The sequence below is a fragment of the Mustelus asterias genome, chromosome 2, assembly GCF_964213995.1.
Source record: "Mustelus asterias chromosome 2, sMusAst1.hap1.1, whole genome shotgun sequence".
NCBI lineage: Eukaryota > Metazoa > Chordata > Chondrichthyes > Carcharhiniformes > Triakidae > Mustelus > Mustelus asterias.
In genome coordinates, this window is record NC_135802.1 from 164,785,811 (window position 1) to 164,797,220 (window position 11,410).

Here is an 11,410-nt window from a genome sequence, read left to right on the forward strand (position 1 = left end):
GAGCATTTTCTTGGCGCTGCGTCTTCACAGCTTCACAATCACTGTGCTGTAATTTCAACATCCTCCAACACCGTGAACTTGTTGAGTGATCCAATGCTGTTCACCAGGTTGTAACTATAGACCATCGCTGAACACCGTGTTGTGTTTTCATAATAATATGAAGGCACCAGTCACTCATAAGAGATTGGTGAACACGTGTGTTCATTTGTTTAATCTAGGAACATCCGAACAGATACACATGGATAGAAAGCATGAGGACAACAGAGCTGTGCTGTGTTCTGCTCACAGAAAAAAGTGACATTGAGACTAGATGATAGGACATACTTGCCTTTTAGTGATGACATGCTGCTATCCCTTAAAGGCATATTACATCAGAGACCAGCATTTCTCTATTCCTGTCCAATTTCACAGTTCCCCCATGGTTTCTGATTAACTTGCAGTGGTGGAATGGGATAAGCCTTGACGCAATGCACTCCCAATATTTTATTGATCTAAGTGTATTGACAAGAATATCTGGCAAATTCTCCAGTAATTTCTTTTTTCTACAGTGCAGAAGGAGGCCTTTCAGCCCATTGAGTCTCTGACAGAGCATCTTTACCCAGGTGCACCTCCCACCCTACCCTGTAACCCCACACATTTACCGCAATAATCCTCCTAACCTACACACCTTAGGACATTAAGGGCAACTTAGCATGGCCAATCCACCTAACCTACACATCGTTGAACTGTGGGAGGAAACCGGAGCACCCGGAGGAAACCCACACAGACACGGGGAGAACATGCAAACTCCACACAGTCATCCAAGGCTGGAATTGAACCCGGGTCCCTGGCGCTATGAGGCAGCAGTGCTAACCACTATTCCACCGTGCCTGGGCAGTGTTTAACAACTTCAGTTGTTTTGTGTGTTTCATTCCCAGTCAAAGTCTATTAATTTTTTAACCCAGGCTCTTCCCATATTTTAACATGGATTTGATGTATAATTGTACTGTATAAATTGTTAATGTCTGCTGATGGCTACCCCAGATAGTGGTAACATCACTGGACTCATAAACCAGAAGCCCAGGCTAATGCTCTGTGAACATGGGTTCAAAACCCATCACGGCAGAATTTAAGTTCAATTAATAATCTGGAATTTAAAACTAGCCATTAGTAATGGTAACCATGAAATGATTGTCATAAAAAAACAACTGGTTCATTAATTCCCTTCAGGGAAAGAAATCTGCTATCCTTATGTGGTCTGGTCTACATCTGACTCCAATTTGGTTGACTTGATGATTGGACAGCACGGTGGCACAGTAGTTAGCACAGCTGCCTCACAGTGCCAGGGATCTGGATTCGATTCCAGCCTTGGTGACTGCCTGTGTGGAGTTTGCACATTCTCCCCGTGTCTGCGTGGGTTTCCTTTGGGTGCTCCGGTTTCCTCCCACCGTTCAAAGATGTGCGGGGTAGGTTGATTGGCCATGCTAAATTGACTCTTAGTATCGGGGGGATTAACAGGGTAAATATGTGGGGTTATGTGGGGATAGGGCCTAGGTGGGATTGTTGTCGGTGCAGGCTCGATGGGCCGAATGGCCTCCTTCTGCACTGTAGGATTCTATGATTCTATGACTCCTAACTGCCCCCTGAAATGTGGTGCCAAGACACTCAATTCAAGGGCAATTAGGGATGGACAACAAATGCTGGCCTTGCCAGCGATGCCCACATCCCATGATAGATTATAAAGAAAATCATGTGCACATGGTAGTCACAAACCTTGGCCCTCCTTGTGATGAAAGCAGATTATTTTTATGTTTATTCTGAAGTTGCAATGTATTTTTAAACTTGCTCCAATTTTCGCAGTGATTGTGGTGCTGTTTGTGGCATTAAGAAGACAAAGAAAGAAGGAAATCTGTATGACCTCCAAAGAAGATATCAGAGATAACGTAATCAGTTATGACGATGAAGGAGGTGGTGAGGAGGACACCCAGGCCTTTGACATTAGCACGCTGAGAAAGCCTGACTTGATAGAAGACATGCAGTTACGCAGAGATGTCAAACCAGAGACCCACCAGCCACAGCGACAGACCATAATAGTACGCAACAACACCGATATCAGAGACTTCATTGACCAGAGATTGCAGGAGAACGATACAGATCCCAGTGCACCTCCTTATGACTCCCTGGTGACATATGCTTATGAAGGAAATTGTTCCACAGCTGAATCCCTCAGCTCTTTGGAATCAGTTACCGCGGACACAGATCTGGATTACGATTACCTCACTAACTGGGGACCTCATTTCAAAAAACTCGCAGACCTTTATTCACAAGAGAAAACTAACAGCCAACAAAATATTACCGAGTGACAGTAAATCTGCAGTCTGGTAAACTTGAGGACAAAGATGAGTCTTGTCTTTTTTTTAATGGCTGCCATTGTTACTTGCTATGTCAACTATTGTTTTACTGTGAGATAGTTTTATTAGGTACCACAAAGATTTGACTTGTAAGATTGTCGTGAAATTGGAGAGAGGCAGGCTCGAGCAGTGTTTTTGAAATGTGTTGGCCATACAATTGTAAGTGATAAGGAAAAAAAAGCTGCAGGTTTTTCTGTAACCTTAACTGAAGTGCCTCAAAGAACTTTGAACACTGCAGATGTTTATGCTCTCCAGTAAGAGTGTCAGTTTTTATTATACAACTAAAAGGTGTTCTTAACTTGAATTAAATGACATTTACTTCAATAAAAGAAGCAATGGTATAGATATAGGTGTTTTGTGTTATATCGATTGCTGATTTGGACCCAATGTCTGCAACGAAGAAATGCATTGATGACTAATAAGTGTACAATTACTCCCCTGTCATTCTTCCCTCCAGTTCCCTAATATGTCTCTGATTGTCAATCATACTCTTTCAATTGGAAGTATATGACAGTTAACATAACAGATTTTGCCACCACTCCTGCCATTCTGCTATGATTAACCGACAAAGAATGTGTTATAATGGAATGGAATTGGATCTGACAGTTTCTTTCTCTGTCAAGCTGCGTATCTGAGAGCAAACTAAACTCACAATAAAAAGTCATGTCAGTCAAAAGTTTATAAATAAGCTCAAAAGCGAGGCCTTCGATGAGCTGTCCAAAGCACTATTGCTAAAACGATTCTTCAGCCAACAAAGATGTCAACAAAATATTACTGTGAGTTATTCCTTAATTATTTTATATATTTGCAAAACTTTTTTATTACACCTCAACAACAACATCAACATCTCCTGCAGATGGGGGTGTTGTCCAGCGGTCCTGGGTAGATAAATACTGAGGGCCAAACGTGGTATTGCAACATGTTAATCGGGCCACATGAGAGTTGGGTGCGGATACAGTTGTAACAGTGGGAGAGAGAGGAGGCAATGTAAAGTTGAGAGACCTGGGGAAGTAGAGGATTAAGCTGTGAGAGCAGGTTTTGTTAGAGTTTGGGAGGAGCTGTGAGAACGGGGAAGGATGTTTTTCTTTCACTATCGTTTTGCAGGTTCTGATGAAGGCAATGTTGGATCCTTGGAGCCCATTACTGTAGGTCATACCCTCCAAATCACAGCAATAAAAGAATGCACATGTCATGGGGACTCTTAGCTGATTCATGGGCTGCCCTGCCAGAGTCTTCACTTTACACTCAGCACTGCTGCCTTGTAACAGGAGGAACCTGTGACCCAATTGCTCATGGGGTCATGACCCACAAATTTGTAAATCCCTCACTTTGGATGTCAGTTCATCATCACAATGCGGTACGGAAAAGAGTCCAGAGAGACATAAGAAGGACAGCAGGAAAGACAAGTGTAGGCTGCAAGTAATCCATGGGTTGTGTGGTGAATACCAATGCTGTAGATAGCCAATCCATGTACTGGAGGTCAATTATGAAACCAACCCACAAATGAACAATTTGAAGATAATCTATGATAATGAAGTTGGCTCGAGATGAATACTGGCTGCAGGACACTGGGGAGAACTCTTCAGTTCGTCTTCAAATAGTGATAGTGGATCCAAGAGTCTTGGCAAGGAAGGCCACATTCGGATTTTAGCACTTCAGACAATGGAGCAATCCCACAACCTTTTTGAAGCAGGGATGAGAGCTCTGCACCACTGAGGTAGGACTGACAGGTGAAAAGTGTTCACTTTGTGAATATCTCATTAGGTAAGTGACCACCAGATTACTAAATGAGTGAATGTCATGAATAAGTGATCTTTGCCAATCGCTGAGAATTTCAAAAGGAAAGATTGCGATGAGTTTCTATTTATATCTAATGGAGCCACAGAGGTTTCTGCTCCGATGCTTTGATTGACAGATACAGTCGTTTGAGTGCTCATTTATGGGATGGGGAGGTAATTTATACAACGGGTGACAGGGTAAAGTACATAATATTGGCTTGATAGCCCATTAAATCCCTTTCCCAATGGAACAGACAGTAGGAGAGGAGTTTAATGAGTAGTTGCACCGATAGAGCACATATTTATAATTTACCTCGTTATTTCAGATTTTAGTTAAAAGACAGCAATGTGGTAAACACTTCTGTTGTACAACTTGCAAAATATTAATATATTTGCAATACTGATTTTACTTATTCCATTTATTGTCTATCCCTGGTTGCTTTGTGCAACTGAATGCTTCTTAGGTCCCTTCAAAGAATAAAGAGTCAACTACAGTGTCCCAGGATTGGAGTCACATACAGGCCAGACAGGACAAGCAGATTTCTCTCCCAACAAAGGTTAGTTTTTATAGTAATCTGATAGCAGCAATATCACTTCTGCTGATACCAACTTTTTATAAACATATCTTTACAAAAAAAACTTAACTCAAAATCAGATCTTAAAATTTCATGGTAAAACTTTTGACTCTCATACCCTGCATTACTGGCCCAGCAGCATAACACTATCCCACCCTACTGGGGCGGCATGGTGGCACAGTGGTTAGCACTGCTATCTCACAGCGCCAGGGATCCTGATTTGATTCCCAGCTTGGGTCGCTGTCTGTGCGGAGTCTGCACGTTCTCCCCATGTCTGCATGGGTTTCCTCCGGTTGCTCCGGTTTCCTCCCACAGTCTGAAAGACATGCTGGTCAGGTGCATTGGCCGTGCTAAATTCTCCCTCAGTGTACCCGAACAGGTGCTGGAGTGTGGCGACTGGTGGATTTTCACATTAACTTCATTGCAGTGTTAATGTATGTCTACTTGTGACAATAATAAATAAATCTTTTTAAAAAGTCACTCTGAACCAATGAGGATATCGCTAGCTCACATGTCCAATGTCACATGTCCGATCACTCTGTCAGTGAATGTAGAATCATTTTGTTATGTAGTCATGTTCTGGTGTTTCCTCACGGGTAGCTTTGCAGTGGAACCGGGGCTCTTTAAGAGACCGACCAAGTGACATCACTGATGATGAAATTGGCCATTTGCATGGGCAAGCGGACAGTTTATCTTCGCAGCATGCCGTGTTAATGTCCTTTTAATAAAACTATTTGTTTGAAACTTCAAAGCCTGCAACCTATCTTTTAAAACCACCACTTAGAAAACTGGCGACGAGGTGATTGGACCACACTTGCAGCCTCTCCAAACGGAAATAAAAGGGAAAAGGTCCGACCGCATTGTAGACAGAAGAATAAATGATTGAAATCATCGCTACACAGAAGCTGACGACAGGGGTGCCAAACAACTGTCTCAGCCATCGGAGGAACTGAAAAAAATCAAAGATTCTGGAGAAAACAACTTTGGGAAGACGCTCACCACGTGCTCTGCTCAAAGAGATCTGTAACTGTACCGGGAGCACCGTGAGTAGCAAGAACCCTGCAACAAGAGGTGGGGGTGTTGTAAAACATGAAAGGAAATGGGCTGAGATCAGGTTTACCTTGTTTTGGGGAGTAAGGAAGCAAGGTGGTGCCAAACATTATACAACACGTCGTGCTCATGCAGGCCCTTTCCATTGTAAGAGTGACAGGAGATTTTGGCATCGTGTGACCTTTCAATGAGAATACAGAGTGATGGAGCTCATGTACAGAGAGGTTCAAATACTTTATCCAGCTGAAAAAGATAGCGACAGATAGAATAGTCCCAACTTTCCTGAGCATAATGCGGGGAAAGCATTTAACCTCCTGAGAAGTCTGGGACAGCCAGAAAAACATGGCACAGAAACGTACAGTGAAATAGTGGAAATATCGCAGGGCCACTATTCACCAAAACCTTTAGTCATCACCGAAAGGTTTAGGTTCCATAAGTATAGCCAACAAGAAGGTAAATCAATCACATCGCTTGTAGCTAGGTTGAAGGGACTAGCTGAACACTGTGAATTCAGGGATGTCTTGAATGACACCATCAGAGATAGATTACTCTGTGACTTAAGGAGCAGTGCTATTCAAAAGCGGTTGTCAACAGAAAGCATCCTATCCCTCAAGAAAGCATCAGGATTTGCTGTATCCATGGAATTAGCTGCCAAAGATGCTCAACATTTGAGTTTGAGCACAAGAATTCGTAAGTGTGAATTTATGGAATTCGTGACCCCAAAGTGCGGTGGATGCTGGGGCAGTGAGTAAATTTAAGGAGGAGTTAGACAGATTTTTAATTGGTAATGGGTTGAAGGGTTATGGGGATAAGGCAGGAAAATGGGGATGAGGAGCATATCAGCCATGTTCGAATGGCGGAGCAGACTCGATGGGCCGAATGGCCTAATTCTGCTGCTATATCTTATGAACTTATGAAGATGTAAGCCGAACACAGTCACAGACTCGCATTTGCCATAGGTGTGCAAAAGCTGGGCACTCAGAAGAAGATTGTTGGTGCAAAAACATCAGGTGCAGGAAATATGGCAAAAAGGGCCACATTAAATGCACTTGTTGGAAAAAGAAACAAGCTTCCGGGCAGAATTACAGAAAGCAAAAGCCTAATCTATCAAATAGAAAGCTGAATAAGGGAAAAAATATCTACATGGTACACAATGGGCACAAAAGTGGACTTGAGTCACAATCTGAAGATGATTTGCCATTAAAATGCTGACTATTGCTGGTGCAACAAAACATAAGTGTCTTTACTGGACGGACAGCCAGTAAAATGGAGGTGGACACTGGAGCTGCAGTTTCATTGGTACCAGAAACTGTTTGCCAAGAAAAGCCTTGACATATTGCATTGAAACCGTCAAAGATAGTGTTCAAACCTAGACTGCAGAAGTGGTTCCGTTGAGGGCCTGTATTGATGGAACCATGCAGTTGAATGCAGGCTTGGCCCAGCACACTGTTAAAGGAAACTATCCAGCATTAATGAGAAGAACCTGGCTGGAAAAGATCAGATTAAACTGGGCCGAGGTGAATCTCATGACAGATTCTGTAGAAGGTCTACCGAAGATCTTGAAGAAACATGCTATTGTCTTCAATGGAGAGCTGGGAAGCGTGAAGGAGATCTCAGTTAATTTAAAGATTAAGGAGGAAAGTCAGGCAAGATGCTTAAAGGCTAGATCAGTACCGTATGCAATAAGATCTAAGGTAGAGGCAGAATTTAATGGGCTGGTCAAAACGGGAGTTCTCAAACTCATTGTGAGTGATTGGGCCACATCTGTTGTACCCGTGATGAAGAAAGATAGATCAAAGAACAAAGAAAAGAACTGTTAGCAGGAGAGAATCTCAAAGAAATCACTCAACGCTCAGGGTTGGTCCTTGCATCACACGGTTTATTTCCGCCAGCGGGGAGATGGCTCCTGTTAAACCCAGTGCCCCTCTCTCCGACAAACAAAGGAAAAACATCCATTCTTATACATTTTTCAAACATCTACGAGCCCATCTACGCTGGACCTTATCCAATAATATTGATTACAGATTACATACATTAGTCACATATCCAATGAAAAAGGCTTGTGCATGTTCAGCTCATGATCTCATGGACACGATTCTCATAGTTCCTTATTAATGTTATCTTCTTTTCTCATCTTGAGTCCTTGAGCTTGCAATCCTGTGGGCCTGGGAGTTTGCTCCAGCCTAGCTACCCATGAACGAACTTACTGCCTTAAATAGCAGGCATATGATCAAATTTGTTTTCGTGTATCCAAAAACAGATGAGAGAACTAGCTGTCCCTACTGTTGTACACAAGCTTATGATTTTCCCATCTAATTGTGTTCAGGAATGTGGCTAACCCAGCTAGTATCTATTTTGTGCCTTTTAGTATTATGTACTTCTGTTTAACATGGTGGAGCTTACATGCATGCCTTCTGTGATCGTATAATAATAAATTCATACATATTTATTATATACTATTTATCCCTACCGATATAAATTGCTATACAGGTACCTACAAATATAAATTGTTATACAAGCACCTAAATCAATGATATTATTTCTTCTAAACCTATTCTCTAAATCTCCCTTCAACAAGAACAAAGAACAAAGAAAATTACAGCACAGGAACAGGCCCTTTGGCCCTCCAAGTCTGCACCGAACAAGTTGCTCGACTGAACTAAAACCCCCTACCCTTCCGGGAACCATATTCCTCCATTCACATCCTATTCATATATTTGTCCAGACGCCCCTTAAAACTCACAATCATTTCTGCTTCTACTACCTCCTCTGGCAGCGAGTTCCAGGCACCCCCACCCTCTGTGTAAAAATACTTGCTTCATACATCTCCTTTAAACCTTGCCCTTCGCACCTTAAACCTATGCCCTCTAGTAATTGACTCTTCCACCCTGTGAAAAAGCTTCTGACTATCCACTCTGTCTATGCCCTTCATAATCTTGTAGACTTCTATCAGGTTGCCCTTCAACTTCCGTCATTCCAGTGAGAAAAAAACCAAGTTTCTCCAACCTCTCCTCATAGGTAATGTCCTCCATACCAAGCAACATCCTGGTAAATCTTTCCTGTACCCTCTCCAAAGCCTCCACATCCTACTGCTAGTGTGGCGACCAGAATTGAGCACTATATTTCAAGTGTGGCCTAAGTAAAATCCTATAGAGCTGCAACATGACTTGGCAATTTTTAAACTCAATGCCCCGGCCAATGAAGGCAAGCATGCCGTATGCCTTTTTGACTACCTTCTCCACCTGCATTGCCACTTTCAGTGACCTGTGTACCTGTACACGCAGAAACCTCTGCCTATCTATACTCTTAAGGGTTCTGCTATTTACTGTATATTTCCTATCTGTATTAGACCTTCCAAAATGCATTACCTCATGTTTTTCTGGATTAAACTCCATCTGCCATCTCTCTGCCCAAGTCTCCAACTGATCTCTGTCCTGTTGTATCCTCTGATGGTCCTCACCGCTATCTGCAATTCCACCCACCTTTGTGTCGTCCGCAAACTTACTAATCAAACCAGTTACATTTTCCTCCAAATCATTTATATATCTTACAAACAGCAAAGGTCCCAGCACTGCTCCCTGAGGAATGCCACTTGTCACAGCCCTCCATTCAGAAACGCACCATTCCACTGCTACCCTCTGCCTTCTGTGACCGAGCCAGTTCTGTATCCACCTTGCCAGCTTATCTCTGATCCCATGCAACTTCACCTCCTGTACCAGTCTGCCATGAGGAACTTTGTCAATGGCCTTACTGAAGTCCATGTAGACAACATCCACTGCCCTACCCTCATCAATCATCTTCGTCACTTCCTCGAAAAACTCAATCAAGTTAGTAAGGCACGACCTTCCCTTCACAAAACCATGTTGCCTCTCTCTAATATGTCCATTTATTTCCGAGTGTCAGTAAATCCTGTCTCGAAGAATCCTCTCCAATACTTTCCCTACCACTGATGTAAGGCTCACCGGCCTGTAATTACCTGGATTATTCTTGCTACCTTTCTTAAACAAAGGAACAATATTGGCTATTCTCCAATCCTCTGGGACCTCCCCTGTAGCCAATGAGGATACAAAGATTTCTCTCAAGGCCCTCGCAATTTCCTCCCTTGCTTCTCTCGGTACTCTGGGGTATATCCCATCAGGCCCTGGGGACTAGACTACCTTAATGTTTCTCAAGAACCCCAATACCTCCTCCTTTTTGATCTCAACATGACTCAATTGGTCTGCATTTCTGGCGATTTTTAAGTCACTATCAATCCTGTACTGTGTGAAGAACAGTACCCTCTGGGTTGGCTGGAGGCTAACACTTCAGTAAAATTGATCTCCGTTAATCTTATCTCCAGATGAATGTGGATCCAAATTCACAACAATACTTGACAATTGTGGCACACAAAGGGTTATTTCAATATTAAAAACCAGTGTTTGACAGTATGTCCACACCTGCCACGTTCAAACGTGTGATGGATCAAATTTTAAGCAGATTAGCACCAGTCCTATATTACTTAGATGATATCTTAGTTACTGGGAGGAATGAGGAAGCACATCTATCTTCACAGCCTGTAGTGTTAACATCCTTTCAATAAAGCGCTTTGTTTGTTTCAGCCTTTGAGGCCTGCAGTCTATCTTCTAAAACCACCTCACATTTAGACAACTTTCACAAAATTCACTTGCAGTTCACCTCTCTCCCTTTGTTGTAAATGTTATTTGTGACAGCCATTTTATGGGTTTGACATAGGGGAAGAAAGAAACTGAAACTTATTAGTTTGAACTTTGCTGTAAAATTCAAATATTGGGGCCAGGGGAATAAGCTTTTTCATGATCTCTGTAATTGTCGACCTATTCAGGAAACTTTATATCTTATCTTGGTATTTAATTGGACATTTTTCTTCCAAAAAAATTGCTTAATCTTTTGGATGAGACATTGATATCAGGAGGAACCTGCCCACTGATGTGAATGTAAAATCCTGTGGCACAATTAAAAGAAAAGCAAAGAATTCTCTCATTTACCTGGTCAATATCTATCCTATAGCTCAGAACTGAAAGATATTAAGCAGCTCATTTATCTCATTTTTCATATGTGGAATCTTGTTAAGCTACATTTATCTCCAAACAGACAGTAACTATGCATTGATCATAGTTTATTAATGGTCGGCACTTTGGGATGTCCTTTATGTGGGAAGGCACTATACAAAGTCAAATTATTTCTTGCTTTAGTCTTTAGACATTTTTGATTTTAATCTTGTTTTCATTACAGTGTTTCTTTTTGGTGTCACTCTTTCTTGCATACTGATATTCTCCTGCTCACCTCATCGGCCCTGTTCCTGCTTCTCCTGAAGGCTTTTGGCTCTGTGACTGCCTGGTGTTCTCCATTTTATTGATCGATCTTTGTTTGACCCCTGGCGCTGAGGGTCAACAGGCTGACTACACTGGCATTCATGTGCACTTCTAAAGCACTCACATTCACTCGCAGCTCCACTCCAGAACATACGCTCACAGCATCAGGATGAGATTTTGGTTGATTTGTCCTCCAGAAACCGGGGATCATACTGCTGCACAGCTGGAACTGGTCAGCCCAGGTTAGGAAATTTTTAGATAAAAGCAAATTACTGCAGATGCTGGAA

At 42.3% G+C, this 11,410-nt stretch overlaps 1 protein-coding gene across 4 annotated transcripts in view; it reads left to right on the forward strand.

Moving 5' to 3' along the window:
- LOC144480524 (cadherin-12-like) overlaps nt 1-2,734 on the forward strand; it is a 201,943-nt gene extending 199,209 nt beyond the window's left edge. For 3 of the 4 annotated variants that reach the window (XM_078200098.1, XM_078200105.1, XM_078200114.1), the window contains one exon: nt 1,840-2,734. In XM_078200098.1, coding sequence (XP_078056224.1) covers nt 1,840-2,342 — 503 coding nt within the window. In that variant the 3' untranslated portion in view covers nt 2,343-2,734. The remainder of the gene's footprint in view (nt 1-1,839) is intronic. The other variant, XM_078200090.1, reaches the window with a different exon arrangement.
- Nucleotides 2,735-11,410: the final 8,676 nt, after the last annotated feature.